We start from the raw sequence: 18,970 nt of genomic DNA on the forward strand, positions 1-18,970 counted from the left end.
CTGCTTTTCCCTCTGCACTGGAGTAAACAGATATGCTTTCCCAATACTGCCATTTATCTGCACAACAAATGATTTGTGGGGTCATCAATTAAAAAAACTAGGTTGCTTGTTTTGTTTTTTTAATTACTAGGAAAGTAATGCAGAGGGAAATTGTTAAGACTTGGCTTACAAATAAACCCTGAATGGTAAATATTATGCATTACAGTCACTTTTAAACAGATAAATAGCCCTTTAAACAAAAGCTACTTTTCCCTATTTAAATATAAACAATGTCAGTGTCAAATTAAATAAGGGAGAGAAAAGTGGGGCAGTGGTGCCTGTAAAGTAACTGATGCTGCTCAGAGGTGTGGAAAAGAGGAATATACTGTCACATGGGGCTTCCACAGCTTTGCAGAGCCTTGACAAGAACAGCATAGTGACTCCATAGTGAGTCGTGGGACATTTCAGGGTAGCTACAGGATCTATGACACTATTATTGTGATCTCCTCCTAAAACTGACACCAAGCACTCTTCCTCTATATCGAACTACTCTTGACTTCAATAGACAGCAGTTCTAAAAGCCTTGGCGGTGGAGACTTGTATTTATGATATACCTCATCACTCCCCTTAAGCTGTATTAAAGGTGAACTTGGATAATATTTTTCATCAGGTTGGATGTTTCTGGGGTTTTGTTTGTTTTTTTAAAGCCTTATACGTAATCGGGATCTGTTTTTACACGTATGCCATGAGAAACCTTCCCTCCAAGAGATGCTTGAGACTGGTGCGGGGTGTGGAGCGCAGCCTTCCTTCTGGCCTCCTCACATCAGCCGGTGCCTTCAGCCCTTTCCGCGGCCAAGGCTCGGCTCCTGCGAGCTCCTTAGCGCTGACCCGGGGGTGGTGGCACCTCCTGAAGGTCACCCCGGTCACGGCCGTCGTCCCGACAGCGGGTGGCGGCCCGGGGCGGCTTCTGTCGCCGAGCGGTGCGGGCGGGGCGCGGTGGTTTCCGGCGGCCCCGCCGAGGCCGGGGCTTGCACAAGCCGTCCCGGGCTCGCCTCTCTCGCGGCCGCCGCGCCGCTCACAGCAGTAGAGCCGTCGGCGGGCCGGGCGCTCCCGCACGGCCGACATGGAGCTGCGGCTGGCCCTGGGGCTGGCGCTGCTCTGCTCCGCGCTGGAGGCGGCGCCGGCCGGCCCGCAGCGGCCCCGCTCCGCCGTGGGTGAGTGGGCCGGGGCTCAGCGGCTGAGGGGCCCGGCCGGGGCGGGCGGGGAGCGGGGTGAGGCCCGGCCGGGGGCCGCTGCCAGCCCGGCGGCGAGAACGGGGGGGGCGGGCTGCGCTTGAGGCTCCATTCCCTCCCCCGGCACTGCTTCCCGCACATAACCCGCTGCCGTAGCATTCCCTGTCCCGACTGGCTTCGGCCACACGTGACTGCTAGGTCAGTCAACATGGCTCTTTTCAGGTACGGGGGGTTACACGGGGTTTATATTTAGTTGTCCGGGCAGGGCAGCGGGTGAGGTGAAGTGAGGTGAGCCCTGGCACGCACTGCAAACACCGCGTTTGGGGGCTGGGCTGTGCTGTACTATGCTGTGCTGGGCTGTGCTGTGCTGGCAGCAAACACACACGCTCTGCCTGGCCTGATACCCTCGGGACGTGTGTGCAGGTGAGTGCTCCCAAATGGTGTCCCACAGAATTCTCATTCCATGTTACTCACTTGCCTCGGAACAAGCGCGCAGCAGTGTCCCGGCGTTTGTCTGTCTCCTGTCTCCTCCTCTCTGAAAATTTTACAGATTTGGAGGATCACCTCTAGTCTGATTCCTGAAATAAAACTCCATGGGGGTACAGTCGTGTGGTGCCTGCTCAGCCACAGAGTGAGCATGTGACCTTGGGAAAAATCAATTTATATCTGTCCCTCTTTCACAACCACTGCCCCACATACACGTGTGCCTTTACCAAGTGCTTTGAAACTGACAAAAAGAAATTACTCTTATTTTACATGAAATTTGAAGGCTGATAGTCTAACAGACTTCGTTCATCTTATTCAGCACATTCCTGTACTTCTCAGTTCCTTTATCCATGCAATGCTATGTAACAGTGGCTGATAGCATGTCAGCCTGGAAAGCCGTAAGTAAGGCTGACATGCTGCTCTATGGTGAGAAGCCCAGTCTCTGCACACATGCTGTTTCTTGCTTTTCTTTCTAAACATCTTTCTTGTCATCTTTTACAGTAGCTTCCAGCCAGGGAAGGTCTGGAAAAATAATTAAAATGTAGCTCCCTTTCTTTTCAAGTGGAGTGGAGAATTCCTTCTATTGCTTCCTCTACTATCTGGTTTCCAAATTGCTGTTAATGAAAAGGAGCTGATTTTTCAGTTCCTTCCAATCTCCATTTCATTTTTGGTGAATACCATAAACCCATGCCTCTGCTTCTCTTTTCGGTTTTTCTAAGCAGTCTACATGAAGGACGTCAGGAAGAACTTGCCCACATTTACAGGCTAATCAACAATCTGTTAACTTTAAATAGGAGTAGCAGTAGATAAACTGGAATAAACTTGGCATTACCACTGTATATCCAGTTCAAATGCAAATAATGCATTTCCTTTAACCTTTGTTTTCTGAAAACAGGACAATTCTGGCATGTATCTGACCTACATTTAGATCCGACTTACCACATTACCCCTGATCGCTCCAAAGTTTGTTCTTCTTCCAAAGGAGCCAATGCCTCCAACCCAGGCCCTTTTGGAGACTTTTTATGTGATTCTCCTTATCAACTTATTTTGTCAGCATTTGAATTCATGAAGGATTCAAAAGAGCAGGTTTCATTCATGATTTGGACAGGGTAAGTGTTCAAGTCACTCTGCAATTGAGGCTGGATAGCCAAATAGTGTGGCAAGTCACAAGATTGTATTTGCACCAGTTGATTTAAGTTCAGTATCTCACAACTGCTAATTGTTCCTTTAGTTGTTCAAATGGCTACTAAGTGGAATACTGAGTGAGAGTATAAGGCCTCAGGAACAGGCTCTGATCTCTTTAATAACTTCTGGACTGTTCATTGTGATATTTAGCACATGGCTATATTAGTGTGAGTTAATAGGGATGGTGCAGGGAGGGTAGGAAGTAGAAAAAGCAAAAATAATGGTCAGGGCAGTAACTGACTCATTGTAGGTCTCCGTTGAGTAAGAACATTTACCTTTTCTGTTCCAGTCTTCAGTATTATTAAATGGGCTTAATAATACTTTCTCACAGAGACGTTACCTGTGAGGCTTTGTGTGCCTTAGCAGTGGGACCAGACAAAGAAGTGTGAAAGGGAGCAGCTTCATAGTACTGTGCTATCAAGGCATAGTACTGTGCCTTGTTACTTTCTAGGTAATCATAAAAAATGACATTGATTTACCCTTCTGCCACAGCAGAACTCTCAATTCTACCATCACACAATTTTTTAAGGCATACATCAATGGATAATTTATCAGAGATAAGTATTTTTAAGTGTGAGAGCTAGTTTGTTTATATGAGCTAGTATGTTACATCACTCATTTTTTGTAGGAAAGGGTGTTAAGAAATATGAAGTCAAGTGATGAATTTATTTCACTTACCTTATCGTACTTAATTTTCAACAGGATATTGTTAAAAGGGAAAAAAGAAACTAGCAATGTGCAGGTGATGGAAGATATATAACACAAACTGCACAGTAGCTCAAAATGATGACTTTAATATTTAAGAAATCTTCATTATGATAAATATGAATCATAGCATAGGCATTGTCTAAACAAGATTACTTGTTTGTGTTTTTTAAAACAAAAGCTTTTGCAGAGAGCCTTTGATTCTGTGATTTTAATTAAAGTGTATAGTAGCGCTACATGCTATAATGTGTTTGCACAATTTTTTGCTTTCCTTGTGTTGCTAACAAACCTTTGTTAATCAAGCCTTTTCCTTTTTCAGAGATAGCCCTCCTCATGTTCCTGTAAAAGAGCTCTCCACGAAGTTGGTCATTAGCATCATTGGTAATCTGAGTTCTACAATTCGTAATTTCTTTCCAGATCTTCAGGTTTTCCCAGCCTTAGGCAATCATGACTACTGGCCACAGGTAAAACAAGTTAGAAATTTGTTCATACTTTATACTGAGTGTGTTCCTAACTCCTGGGAAAGCACATCTGAAAAATAAGAGTTAATTCTGTGTAACTGTTATTCTGGAAACAGAATTCTGCAGCTCTTCAGTTGGCATTTAATATTATAAATAGTTCCACTCTAGAACAGAAACTAAATCACTCTCTCTGTGCTCTTAAGGAAACATTGGTGCCAGGTAGAATCTGTACATGGCCCAAGGTCATGTAAATTTATTGCTAATCATTCCTCATGGCTTAGAACCACCACGTGTCCCCATATGGTTGACACTAACTATTAACATAGTTAATACACACATACTTTTCCTTGCTGCATATGTCGGGCATGTGTATACAGTATCTTAGTCTAGCAGAAGTGACATCATTAATGGACCTGGGAGCCTGTGGTAAGTTTCAAAGCCTACTCAAAGGCCTACTGGAAATCTGTCATCTGGCATCACTAGATTTTTTGTTGTTGTTTTTTAACTAAAGTAATGGCCGAATTTTTCTTTAAGTTCCCATAGTATTGCCACTGCTATTAAAAATATGTCTGCTTTTCTTTCCTCGTTGGACATTTAGCTGTAATCACATTGATGATTCACTACATAACACTGATGTTATGTGCAGCTGAGGATGGTGCTTTTTCACTTTGACTTTGCTGAATATTGTTCTTGGCATACTCAAAAGTAAACAGTTGCTTCATTTGTCCTTTAAAAAGCGTGTTGTGGGTCGATCTGGCAGTGCGCTGGATCAGAAGCAAATGCTGTCATTGGATGTGAGGGGATCGGAAGGGATATGAAGCAGGTCAACTGAAGTATTTCGTTTAAAATTCCTCATGGGAATTCAGTAACCCCCCCTTCACACTCTCAAGGCTTGTATTCCAGCTTTCTGTGGTATTTATTAGGCCTGTCTGGGTGTAGGTTGGTGCAGCAGGTGATTGTGTGGTTGCCTGTGTCATTGCTGGAGTTAGTGGTTCCCAAATAGGGGCATGCAGAGGTGCTGAGGGACACGGCAAAGGAAGCGTGAGAGACAAAATAACAGCTAGATGTATATTGGAAGATTGAATGCACAAACCAAACTGTGACTTTAGTCCTTTGTGTTCTTACTGTGGTAGTCAAGCTTTGGCTTTTCATATGCACTGACATGGGGGCAGGTTGATTCTCTAGAAACCACTTCCTTGTGGTTATTTCAATAAATAACACCTTAACTGAAGTGTCACACGGTGTTTCATGTTCACTTTGTTTCATTTTTTAAAATATTTTAGCAGAGAATTGTTGTCATTCAGGAGATTTCCTTTCATAAGGGGAAAAAGCCCTACACAAACCTTGTAAACAAAGAATGTAGGGACTTCTTCAACAAATACGAATTTTGTTTGTGAAATTAAATCTGAACACAGAAAGAAAAGATGCTCAGGAGGGGCAGATGGGCAGCAAATAGAAAATTGAAACAAACTGGCAATTGAAATAACTGGTGATTGTTGTTAGTTCTCCCTGCACAAAGCCACTCGGGAGTGTTTCTGTGATACTTTGAAATGGCATGCTTCACCAGTGTGCAGAACTGACATGCTTTTCAGTTACTGTTTGAAAAATACGTGGGATCAGACAGTCCCCACTATGAGGTCATTTCAACTTGTTTGATTTTTTAATGTTTGTCTTTTGCTCTTTATGATATTTCTTTCATGTGGATTGGCTTGGCAGGTGTCCTGTAGACTGGAAGCAATATGGAGCAAGCCACACACTGTAGGCTGTTCCAAAGCAAGTGTAAAAGCTATGCACTCGCCATGAACCAAAGAATTTCATTGCTCTCTTGTGTTCAGAACTGTCTGTTTTAACAACTGAACAGTCCTGGGTGGTTTTTCTTGCAGAACATGTTAAAAATACTACTCAGGTTAATCAAGCATTTTGATACCTTTAAGCTCATATATTGTGACCTTGGCCTTTCGGCATAGTCTTACTTGTTTCACACCCTTACTCCAACTTAAAGCAAATCCCCAAACTGCTTCTGGCAGTTCAGAGAACACTGACTTGCCTGGGCCCAAAGCACCTTCAGTCCATAACATGGCCTCTTATCTGGCATCAGGTTTTTGCTGCTCTGTTAGTGACTGTTAGCTCAGGCTCAAAGCTGTCCTAACAACTCATGTCTGGGCTCTGCAATCAACAAATGTCTCAACAGACATCTGATTGCTCTGCTCCTAGACAGAGACTTACTGCCTAAACCTCTAATAATGTATGTTTAGTTTCAAAGATCTTAGAAAGGTCAAATTTTATGTTTAAGAAAACAGGCACTGCAACTTTTTACATCCCTGGGTTTTTTCCTTCTAGCACCAGGAGTCCATGTATTTTAGGAAAATCAAGGACAGGCTGGTATCTTCCTGTCAGGGTTTGATGGGTCTCATCAGGCTGTGGCTCAGACTGAAGAGTGCTACATTCCTAATTAGAGCCAGTGGGAGAAAACATTGATAAAACTTTCTCTTGTACATTTTAGAATGCTTTCTTAGGATAAGTAAAAGGACATAATTAAAACATTTGTGAATTTCACCAGAATGTTTCTGAGGTCCAAAGTGGAGTTTTGGGGAGCTACTATGAAACCCAAGTTACTTGAAGAAGAAACTTATATTTGTCCAAAAGACTTTATTTTTAGACTTTGAGTTGCCAGTTGATATATTTATTAATTTTACAGAATGTATGGTTTTCCATTCTGCTGTATTCTTAAGGCTTGACATACTTCTGGAATTAGTTTAATAATGCATTAACAAGGCCATGCAATCAGTTCTGAATTTAGGCTTTTGTTCCTGATCAGCAATACTGTATATTCAGAAGTTGATTTTTCCTTTCTTGAAGTCCTGCTGGTGATGACTGGATACACTTACATGTAATACAAAAGGTCAGGCAGGATAATTTAGTCTTTTTTTTGTCTGTGTGTCTGAATATTAAGACTTAGGCAGGTTCTCCTCTCTCACAGGACCAGCTTCCTGTAACTACCAGTGAAGTTTACAATGCTGTAGCAGATTTCTGGAAACCTTGGCTAAGTGATGAAGCAATCAATACCTTCAGGAAAGGTAAAGTATGGCAGTAATACATTGTGAAGCTAGGGCTGAGAGAATGAATGTTCTGTGGATTTGTCCTGTTTGTCTAGCTAAGTCTAGGATGAGTCAGAACAATAGATTATCTGTGGTGCTTCTCCTGAAGAAGTTACTTACCTTTGGAATGGCAATGCCTGTATTCAGCTTACATTTATTACTTTCTGATGCAATATTTATCACAATTTATCACTTTTTGTAACATGTTGAGTGTTACTGACTGTAGCAATGCATGTGAAATATCTTTCTGCTTTCCAGACCTCATAGCACTTTTTAGATGAGGGCATATGATGCACACAAAAACTTTACTTTGATGGGAAAAAACTATTAAAATGTTGTTTCTGTTTTAATGGTGTATGTGTTACAGAGCATACTGAATAGTTACATTTTTATTCAGGTTATGGTAGCACATAGCTGTGGTGATTATGCTATTAATATTTGTGTGCAACTTAATAAACTGGCAGAATAATTGTATCCTAATTAGAATTTTTCTTTTTAGCAAAGGACTGAAAAGTTCAACCCAATTTCCAATCCACTCAAACATTAGGGATTTGGAAGTTTAGTTTGTGTTTTTGTGTCCTGAGTGAAGGTAAAGTCTGGATAAGAGTGGAAGTAGAAACTTGAATAAGGATAATAAAATTCAAAGAGGCAGATCTTAAGTTAAATTATATTGTTATGCTTCTGTTGCCATGGCTCCATTGAAGTCCATGAACTGTGGAGTTATACCTATTGAAGAAGCTCAGCATGCCATGGAAAATTTTGGGAGCAAGGGTTGAAAAGTGTGATCCTTACTTTTCATCATATCATCAGTCTGAAGTTAAATGACTTTCAAAGTACGAGGTTACTAAGCTGAAACATTTCTTCCTGAAGGAGACTGTATGTTTGCTGTATTTCAACAAGCATGGACCTTTTACGACTGCTGTATCAGTCAATGTGGAAGAAATATTACATATTCTATTAGAAGAGGAAGGTTTGGTATTTGGTCAGTGGTATGCTTTGATTGTAACGTTGTGCTTTGAAGCCTTTAATTTGTCATCTGATGTTGGTCTTATTTTCACAGGCGGCTTCTACACGCAGCTGTTTGAATCCAGTAATAGCCATCAGCCACTCAGGATAATCAGTCTGAACACAAATTTATATTACAGCCCCAACAAGGTAACTGTGAATATCACTGACCCAGCCAACCAGTTTGCCTGGCTGGAGGAAATACTTGAAACCTCTTCACAAAAGAAGGAAAAGGTAGGGAGCAGAAACAGATGCTGTCATTATTTGTTTTAATTTTGACAAAAAAACCCTAGAGATAATAAAAGTATAAACATGCTTCTAGAAGAATAATAATGCTGCCCAAGATACTACAAAGCTAAAAATTTGTTTTTTAATAATTCCTTCTTTAATATGCACATTTTGCTGCAATTAATAAACTAGTCGAATGAAGTTTCTCATATTACAAAGTAAAACACCTTTTCTTTCCTACCATGTAAAATATTGTAGAAGTCAAGTTTCTGACCTTTTTGCACTTAGCCTTTCATTTTAAAACCTATGCTTTTGGCCTAAGACAAAAGCTAACATATTTTATTTGCATTGTAATGTAATCTAAAGTATCAAAAATAGAAATTAGAAAAGAGATTGTCAGGCACAAAACTTACCCAAGCTGCAGTAATTGCTATGATTTGAGTGTTATAATAACTTGTCTTGTAATACACAGTGAAGTGAAGGTTTAAATTGTTGGCTCCCTATTGATTGATTGATTGATTGGTTGATTCATGTGGGGATTGGATCATCACCTGAGCAACAGTGTTTAATTTGAAACAGATTTTGTACATTTTGCTACAGTGTTGCAATTTTAGAATATTACATTGCAGTCAGGCTTAAGGAAAGATTTCCCTTCCTCAGGAAACCCTGCAGCATGTTAGTTGGTGTGGGCAGTTGGCACTAAGTCCCTACCTCTGAAGGGTTTTTAACCATTTATCCAAGTTTCTGGTGACTCTCTAGTGCAGACTCTGTAATACTCAAACATAAATTTTTAGTTCTGTCCTCTTGAGATGCCAAATTGTAAGCCTTGCCCTAGTAACATATTTTTTCATTTGAAGTAATTGATAACGTTTTCCTTAGACCTAAAATCATGCACAGATTTACTGGAACATGTTTTCTCCTCAGTGAGATACTAAATTGATATTATGAACTTAAGCGATCTTACTGTTGGGATTTTATATTAAAAAGCCTGTCATGATTTACAGCTTTTAGAATGCCACTTTTAAAGGCAGCATTACTATGAAAATGTGGTAACCATTTCTAGGATACAAACAAGATTCTAAGTTTCAAATAAAAGTGCTAATTGTGCTTTCTGTATTTAATTCCTTAGGTGTATATAATAGGTCATGTCCCAGTAGGATACTTGCCATATGCAAGGAATACTACAGCTATCAGGGAGTATTACAATGAGAGACTGGTAAAGATTTTTCGCAGATACAGTAGTGTTATTGCGGGCCAGTTTTTTGGACATACACATAGAGATAGTATCATGGTCCTCCTGGATGAAGAAGGTAATGATGCTTGTTGACTCCTGAATTTTTTCTTCCTGATTAAAAGCAAGTTAATACTTACCTGCATGCTCTGTCTAGTCGGCCTGTGGTATAAATAATTGAAAAAAGGAAATTGGGGAAATACTGTTATTTGTCTGCAAGAGTTCAAGTCTCACACACTCCAATTTTATTTCCAAAAAGAACTTTGCAGTGGTGACTGTCCTTTTTTGTTGATGTCAGCATGTCAGCAGAGACTCTCCAAGCTTCCTTTTTTTTTTTTTTTTTTTTTTTTTTTTAATGAATGCTTATGCCTAGACAAGAATTTCTAGTCTTTCCTCTCTGCTCTCTCAGTGACATGGGCAAATTATACCAGCTAGTTGCTATTGTGTAATGTGTCAAGGGGAATGTTCTCAGGCCAGCTAGACATGCTCTATGTTCTTCTATTTCCTGCATCATTACTGTGCCTCTCTGCTGAGTTCCCTGCTGCTTCAAAGTTAATTAAGATAAGGGTAAGCAGGAGGTGGGGGAAAGAAAGTCTCTGCCCGTTGCATCTCTTAGATCAGCTAATTTCCCTTCAAGAAAATCACCCACGTTGAAATTTTTGTTTATTGCATTGAAATCCCTTAGTTCTAAGCATGGGCATGGCCATATGGAGCACTCATAACATCTCTAACTAAAGAACTTCTAAAAAGCTTTTTGTTCACCATAGAACAGTTCATTGCTTTGATTTATTTAAAATACCCAAATGTTTAATAGCTCTTCATCTATGATTTATATAAACTCAAATGAGCAATGCCCAAAATGCTGACTAGGTAATACTATTCCAAATTTTTACCTTTTTACATGGTGTTAACTTCTAGTAAAAAAGGATCCAGCTCAGTGAGAGAACTGGCTTCTTTTATTTTGTTTTGTTTTTTTTGTTTTTAATGATGCCCAATGCCATCTTATACCTGTATTTTTTTACACTGTCCCATTCGTTCATGAAATCATTATCTCTAGTGCAAATTTCACTAGGAACAGACTGAGCTTGGTGTTTGTCATTAAAGCTTGCATGTGCAAGTAACTACTTCCCAATTATTTTAGTAATTTTGCATCTTTTGACAAAATTTAAATAGTAATCAAATACACATTGTGTTTATCTCTACAGTTTTAGACTGTCTTCTATTCAGGACAATTTACTCTTGACAAAATTCCAGAGAATTCAAGATAAATGCAATATTGCAGTCAGCGCCAGTGTACTGAAATAGAGCTCAGCTGTATTTTCTCCAGAAGAATCTACTGATTTCCAAACTTTCAAAACTTCTGCCTCTGTTTGGAGGTTGACCTTGTGATTTCACTGCTGTGATGCTGTCAGAGATGGGAATAGTTAGGGCTTCCTTTTTGTTCCACAGAGAACTTCTCAATGTCACATCATTCTGTCTCACTACAGAAACTCACTACGTCCTCATGTTTCCGTTGCTGTAGAGGTTGGGGTTCACACAGTAGATGCTGGGCTACTCAGGGTCAGGTGATGAAACAGACCCTGGTGTTTCTAATAACATAACTATATAAAGCAACATGTAAAATACAGTATGGAAACAGCAATTGAAGTTTTTTAATATTTCTTTAGTAGAAATATACAAAATACAGAGACTTTACAAATAGGCAAGACCATTTTGCAGTTTTGCACAGGCAGTTGAATTGGTTGGGAAGCCTCTAGTATAGACAGGCTTAAGTGGTACACACTGGAGTGGTACTGTAGTATTTCACACAGGGTTTGGTCTATCCATTGGAAGTATGGCAGTTCACAGTGATACAGCTAAATTAGGTGAAAAAATTTCTGGTGTCTTTAAGCCTGGTTTTGCTGTGTTGGTACTCTACAAAAACATTAGTTTGAAAAAGAAATGATTCAAAGGAGACTGTCTCCTCAATTTCCCTTTTTCTGCAGGAAAGCCAGTCAATTCCTTGTTTGTGGCACCTGCTGTAACTCCCGTGAAGGATGTCTGGCAAATGGAGTCGAATAACCCTGGTGTCAGATTGTATCAATATGATCTTTTTGACTATAGCTTGCTGGTAAGTAAAGATTTTAAAGCATTGTTTAAGATTTTATAGTGACAGCAAAAACTACAGTGAGATGTCCGCCTTTGTAGTGTTATGGCTGCTGGTGATGGGATTTTGGTGCCTACTCTTAGTTTTTCTTCCTGGGCAAAGAAAAGGTAATCTGAAAGAAAACCTGGTTGGTCTTTCTGTGCCTGCAGAACCCTCAGTACTTTCTGCTCTGTATCAAATATTCTTATGATGTAGGATCAAAGACAGAATTTTTCTGGGCAAAATCCTAAAACTATTTTCAGGAAGCTCTGCAAAGGTGAAAGAGGTTCACCTAAATCCTTGTGTGCTTACATACCAATGTTGTTTGCTGGTGATAGCCTGAGTTTTGGGATGCAGCCCATCAAACGTTTCCAAAGGGTGTAAAAAGGGCTGATGAAGGAAACACTTTTAACCACAGAATGCGTTTTATAATCATGTACCTTCCTATATAGGGTTTTCATAGGAAACATTAGATAAATTTAGAAGAAAAATAAAAAGTAGAAGGCTTCTACTTTGTAGTTTCATGTGATTTTTGGAGATAAAGTGAATCATGTGTAATTATTTTGGCTGTGAATGGTTTAGACTTTCTCTCTGTAATTCAGGATAAAATCTTGACCCTGCCTAGTTCAGTGACAATGCATCCTGCAGCTTGATTGAGACTGGGGTTTCTCTCTGGAGACCTATGTTAATTCAGGCTGCTCCTTTCTTGTGCAGATTTCACTCCTGCATCGACATCCCTCCTTTTCCTTAACTTCTCCCTGGGACATTCTTTTTCTATCTATTCTGCCCCAGAAGTAGTGCCAACAGAAAGGAAACTTGTGGCTCTCACCCTTTTGCCCCACTCCTGAGGCAGACATGAACGCTGTGGAGTTTGGACAGGAGAGAGCTCTAAACACTGCCACCGCTGCCTTTGTGGCTCCTTTTTCTTCTCCTCCCCATCCCCCCACCATTACCGCTCGGGAAGTACCAGCTTTGGGTGTAAGCCCAGCTCTTGGGGTGGGACGTGACCTTCTATTCACATGTGAATAATGAGGAGTGACAGCTTCCTAATCAATATATCACTCCCCAGACTTAATGAAGCAGGGAAGAAAGCAATACAGCAGTGCCTATTTTTTCTTTCTTTCTTTCTTTCTTTTTTTTTTTTTTTTTTTTTTTTTTTTTTTTTTTTTTTTAACTGTAGGATCTTTGGCAGTTTTATTTGGACCTCAGAGACGCCAACAAGAAAAATGAATCAAATTGGAAATTAGAATACATCCTGACTAAAACTTACGGCATTGAAGACTTGAAACCAGAAAGCCTATATGAAATGGCCAAGCAGTTGTCTATGCCACACAGCACGCTGTTTGAGCAGTATTACAGTAACTATATTGTGAGTTATGACAAAACTATTCTCTGTGAAGAGGGGTGCAAGACATGCCAAATATGTGCAATCCGGTATTTAGATTACTCCTCATACACAGATTGCATCAATCAGGAGGCAATGTGGAGATGAAATCCCTGCAGTTAATGCAGAGTGACTTTAGCCTGTGATTTAAAGAACCTGCTTGTTCTTTCTCTCAAGCACCGACATGCTGATAGGGAGCCTGTGGGACTTCTCTGCATTTCAGGGAAGCAGTAAAACTCCCTAGATCTTTCTTCTTGTAAATGTGTTTTCCTTTATCATCTAAATAAAAGTTTATTTGCTATGTGATAATGACCAGATACTTTGCTCTGTCTCAAGTGTCCTGTACCCTCTGTAACAAGCATCCCAGTGTGTGGGAATGGAACTTAATCACTCAGGTCTTTGTATATCCAAGTCTTATTTCTCAGGGTGTGTAAACATAGGCAATTCCATTTCAGGCATGGGATTTTTATGGGGGCAGGTTTCAACCATCGGCTGTCAAAATTTGCAAACTGAAGTCGGCAAAACCTGCATTTGCTGAGACTTGAATGTGGTTGAGTTGTTGATGCAATTCCAGTATTAGATACCTCTCTGTGTCAAGTTTTCCTTGTTAATCACTCAAACCCACTTCTTGGGGGCATTTTCAAATGGTAGCATAAAAGTGACTTAATGGAACACAAACCTCGATCCTGTAAATGCTTAATCTAATTTTTCACAATATGTTTGCCCAGCACAGAGTGCTTTTTTCTTACAACAGAACTATGTACATTGATACAGCTATCAAGGAATGTCCTGGTATGAGATTTTGCGGCATACCATATATTTAAACCATATAGGTTTAAATTGATCAACATCAGTAATTTGACTCAGCATATACATTCTCTGTATATGAGTGGCACAGGTAAACATTTACTTGTCATGCTGTTTCTTAGGTTTCCTTTTTTTCATAGAGCCATCTAGTAATTAATATAAAAGGTATCACATATTCAAATTTACAATTGCAGAGATTGCTTCTTTCTCTGCTTATGGCTAAATATGTGCACAAGATGATGCTGTTAAGATGGCCCTTTATTTGATGTGTGTATAACCAAGAAGGACCTTCACCCAGTTTTCTGCCACACAAAGAGCTATATTTTTGGAAACTTTGGTCAATAAAATACAACACAGACCCTGCTCTGTATTATCCATGATTAAGGGGAGCTATAGAAGTGGCTATGAAACAAATTCAATTGATGGGTTTTTTATAATGAGATTAAAGTCTTTACTGCAGCTGATGAAGAACTTCCCAGGTTTGTTTCTACTCAAGCTTGAAATATTCAGCAGAAAATTTTCTGATAAATTTTTTGAGTCTGTAGCATGCACAACTGTAGATGCAGATACCACAGATTTCTTATGCATCAATCATCCACAGAGGAAATGGTTGGTTTGTTAAATTTGCATTCAGAAACAAGTCCTGCAGTGCACAGCAGGCAGTCTGTATTTTAAATTCAGTGCTTACAGAAGATATGGTGAGCATGTAAGCTCTTTAGAGCTATCTGCTCTGCCTGGCCTCAAATGGATCTGGGTATGTAAATAACCTAAATTAATGTGGGCACTGTACAGACTGTGAGTGTACAGACTGTGAGGAAGTGCCATGAAGTTTCCGTTCTGAAAGCTCATGATTCCCTGTGTGTTGTATGTGTGCCTTAGTTGTGATTCTCCTGAGTGTGTTTATTAAAAAAAAAAGCCTGTTACCAGTACCCATTTCCCAAGGGAAGCAAGCAGAGTTGTGGGTGGATAGCATAAGGGCAATTGGAGCTGGTAGGATAGCTGAGCTTCCTCCAATTTGCCAGATGGATTTTGTTCAGTTCAGTCTTGAGCTTTCAACCATGCTGGTTTGTTTCTGTGAGTTCTGTGGCTTCTATTTAAGCTTAATACCTACAAGACATCCTGGAAACACTATAAAATTATCTAGGTGTATTCTTCCATTACAGGCTTCTTTATTGCTAAACTTTAGGGAGAGCTAGACCATGGATTTAGCAGCTACAGAATTCTACAAAGAGGGCAATGTTGCCGGTGGGATGTTGGGCATCCTGCTTACTAGATTAGGTTTTTTTTTTTGGTGTCAGTGTGTCAGTAGATGTTGTTCAATGAACATGAACAAATGAATGCCTACAAATGTCTAAATAGCGAGCTATGATCCAGGCATACCTTTTTTTTTTTTTTTTTTTTTTTTTTTTAATGTGGACTTCAATTGAAGCCAAGAGTTGAATGGCACCAGCCAAGGTGTTTTTTGTTTCAGACAGAGGGTTATAGCCACCAGGGTTACATTTAGCCATGGTTACATTTAGTATATCCCCCCCAAGATACATCCTGTTATGTATGCTGACATTCTCTGCTTTTTCTGTATGTAACTATAGCCATGGAAGTGCAAGCATAACTGGACAAGAAAGATCCAGCTATATGTTTGCATCATCTTGTAACTTGGACATAAACCAAGGAGAGAGCTTCCAGAGATGTTGCAGTTGAAAAGACATGACATAAATCACAAGAATAGCTTAGATACCTAGGCAGAATGCCTGGGTATAGGGAAAAATAGAGGGAGAATGTGATGTTTTTATTTGGGGTTCCTACTTTATTCCTCCATGGATCTAGGAATGCTCTACAATAAAGTTATCTTGTGCTGACAGAAGATTTTCTAAGGAATCATGGAAAACACCAAAGAAGCATGACCTGATAAATTAGCTGACCCTTGATTCCTTTAAGCAGGAATCTGGTCCTATTAAATTATGGTCCCATCTTGAAATGAAAAGTTGGGGGGAGTATTTCCACGGCCACATTTGCCAGAAAGACAAATTACACCACCTAGTGGAGTAAAAAGGTTTAAATTTATTTGCAGTTGAGCTAGAGGCATATAAGCGAGGATTTTTCAAATATTCTAGGATTTAACTCCTAGCTTTTGAAGGTGACTAGTTTTCGAAGGAAGTACTACTACATCTTTGTAGCAGTACTGCCATGTTGCACACTTCTTCTGGGTATTAAATGGTTGCTGGCTTCTAGAGGCCATGTCACTTGGTGGATTCTGAACCCTGCGGTAGGTACAGGTCTCAGCTGCCATCCTGGGAAGAACTGAATCCTGTGAAAGCTTATGTCTACATTAAAAGAAATTTCGGCCTATTAGGAGTGCCTTCTTTAACAGGACTATTCGTGCTGAGGAGCTGATCTCACTGCTGCATGTTTCAGTAGCAGTTGAAGGATGTTTGAACCCTTGAAATGCAGCTGGCAGCTGCAGTTACATCCTGCAAGAACATTCTCCAGAGCACTCTGCAACATGAATAAAGGCACAGTAAATGAAGATGACCAGTAAACTTTGTTCAAAGGTGTGTTTCTGATACAAACCAAAGTGAAGATGCATCCAGATGGACATGTTGATTGCTTTAGACTGCACTCATTAGTGTCTGGATGTGATCTCATCACTTCAATTGTTTTCATTTGTCAGCCTGAAGAAATTAAATGACTGAAGGAGATGGGGTTGGATAATATGTGAGTAATGTATTGTTTGTAAAACTGATGAGTCTAAAACCAGAAGTAGTTAAGTACGTGTATTCTTTTGTGGTTAAATGGAAAAATCATGAGCACACCAAATCTCCAAGGATAAGTATCTAGTTTAATGCTGTAAGTTCCCTCCATGGAAAAGCAATCTCCATGGAAAAGCAATTAGAAGGTGAGTTGTTTCACTGGTCTAAGAATAAAATAAAACTCATGGAAAAAATAGAACTCATGGAAATCCCTTTCATGCCCACTCAAAAAGAACTGTGACAATGTCAATGAAGAAAAGAACTTTGAAGATTGCTTTTCTTCTTTATTTTCCAAAAGCTGAAGACTAGGTTCTATATGCTTACCACTAGAGCTTTCAACAAGAAGGTACTGCTTTAGGTAATTCATTTGTCATCTGTCAGCCCTAGGTTTCTTGTTCTGCTGGAGGAGCATGCCACCTAGGAATTCCACCAGTTTAGTTATTTCCTGGTCTGAAAAGAACCCTAGTGTAAGGTGAATATTGTTTTCATACTGTGCATGGAATATCACAACTGTAGAAACTAAACAAACAAACAAACAAACAAACAAAAACCAAAAACAAAAAAACCCACAAAACCCACAAAAAACCCAGAAAACAAACAAACTAAAAACATCAAACAAACAAAACCCAAAAAACACATAGAGGAAAAAAAAACAAAACCAAAAAACCCAAAACAAAACAGAAAAACCCAAAAAAACCAAAAACAAACAAAAAACAAACAAAAAACCCCAACATGTATGCTTAATTAGTTTCTGGTGGTTGTGGGAATTGTGAAGGCATTGTACGAAACACTGCTATTGTCCTACTGATCCCTGTATATGAATTCCTGCCAAAGTAGCTATCAGGAGAGTGGTCACACGTAGGACGGAACATGCAGTAAACTGATAGATGACTGAAAATACAACAAGGCAATCAAGTAAAAAAATGCTGAAGGGAAAACTACTGGAAATGTGGCAACCTCAGCCTTAAAGACTTAGTGAAGCAGTGGAAAGAGCACAGACATGCTTACAGATGTGACCAAGTTGCAGCTTTTCAAATTCAACTTACGTTGCCTTCAGTGATAGAGCTATATTTATAGAACACCTAGAAAAATGTTTCTAATTGCATTTGTATTAAATCTAATCAAATTTTATCTGGATTTACCTGTCAAATATGTTACGGCTAATTACTGAAATATTCCCCCATCATGCCTTCTAGCTTCTGTTGGGTAAGAAAACTGGACACCATTCTCATAGCCTATAAACTCTTCGGTGGAGTTCAAAGCAACCACTCAGACATTAGGAATAACTGAGCTGGAGAAGTTGTAAATGTGGACCTGAACAGAAAAAGTTTCTCCCATCCTGAAAAGCATCCTGAAATTTCACTGGAATAAGACCAAGACTGTGTCAAGGTTTTAAGCAGGAAGAAATGTAAAGTGGAGATTTGCACCTGAGCCTCAAGGATTTGCTGTGCATTGTCATGGTGTTGATTATGCTTTCTTCTTCTACCCTGGAACTAAACAACTTTCTAAACTAAAATTTCCATTGGGACTGTTATGCTTATGTGAAAAATTCTGATAGTGATGCAGCGTTTTCCACTGAAATTGTTAAGCAATTCTCAAAATTTCTCCCACATGCTATAATGTTTGACACCTTGCCTGTCCAACAGAGTACATGCCAATGGATGCCAATAAAGCTGCAGCAGCTTTATTAGTCCTGAATAGTATAAGATTTTTGATATTTTGTGCAGATCAGATGATCAGCTGGTAAATACTGATGTCAGAACACTGAAATTAGTAAAGTGATAAATTAATAAAGAAATAATTCTACTTGAGATTCAGGAATGGGTTTTCAAATATACCTAAAAAGTATTTCTGTGTGACATAATGCAGTCCTTCCTGGAACTGAATAGGCAGACTCAGGTAGCAGTAGCAGACTATCTGTATCAGTATAGTGCTTTTCCTGGAATAATTCCCCTTGTAGCCCAGAGTGACATGACAACACAGCTGTCCTGCTTTCCCTTCCAAGTTACCCCGGATGATTGCTGATGTAACACTGATTTATGACATGCAGATACATATCAACAGACTTAAGTGTACAAACCCAACTGAATTGTGCTCCCAGATATTCTGCTTTGATGTTTGTTGACTATAGATGGAACACCCTAATACACTGTTTCTAAGGAGGTGGGGCACTCTGCATCTCGTGGATTGGAGTTCACAAGACAATTTAGGCATGCCTAAGGCTGTTCAAGAATAGCAGTTTCCCTATGATCTTACATAAGCTCTGAAACCCAAATCTCCGGTTTTCAGTCTAGCAG

The 18,970-nt window shown here is 39.7% G+C and overlaps 1 protein-coding gene across 2 annotated transcripts; it reads left to right on the top strand.

Annotated features, from left to right (window-relative positions):
- Positions 1–1,057: 1,057 nt before the first annotated feature.
- Positions 1,058–13,434, top strand: SMPDL3A (sphingomyelin phosphodiesterase acid like 3A). Of its 2 annotated transcripts, none has more exons than XM_066315317.1 (8): positions 1,058–1,193; positions 2,593–2,806; positions 3,907–4,051; positions 7,029–7,125; positions 8,207–8,385; positions 9,509–9,689; positions 11,596–11,720; positions 12,916–13,434. In XM_066315317.1, exons 1-8 carry the CDS (start codon positions 1,103–1,105, stop codon positions 13,225–13,227), a joined length of 1,344 nt encoding a protein of 447 aa, XP_066171414.1. In that variant the 5' UTR covers positions 1,058–1,102; the 3' UTR covers positions 13,228–13,434. The 2 variants fall into 2 exon arrangements, with proteins under 2 accessions (XP_066171414.1, XP_066171415.1); XM_066315318.1 differs by lacking the exon at positions 1,058–1,193 and adding an exon at positions 1,371–1,433.
- Positions 13,435–18,970: the final 5,536 nt, after the last annotated feature.

The sequence above is a fragment of the Sylvia atricapilla genome, chromosome 3, assembly GCF_009819655.1.
Source record: "Sylvia atricapilla isolate bSylAtr1 chromosome 3, bSylAtr1.pri, whole genome shotgun sequence".
NCBI lineage: Eukaryota > Metazoa > Chordata > Aves > Passeriformes > Sylviidae > Sylvia > Sylvia atricapilla.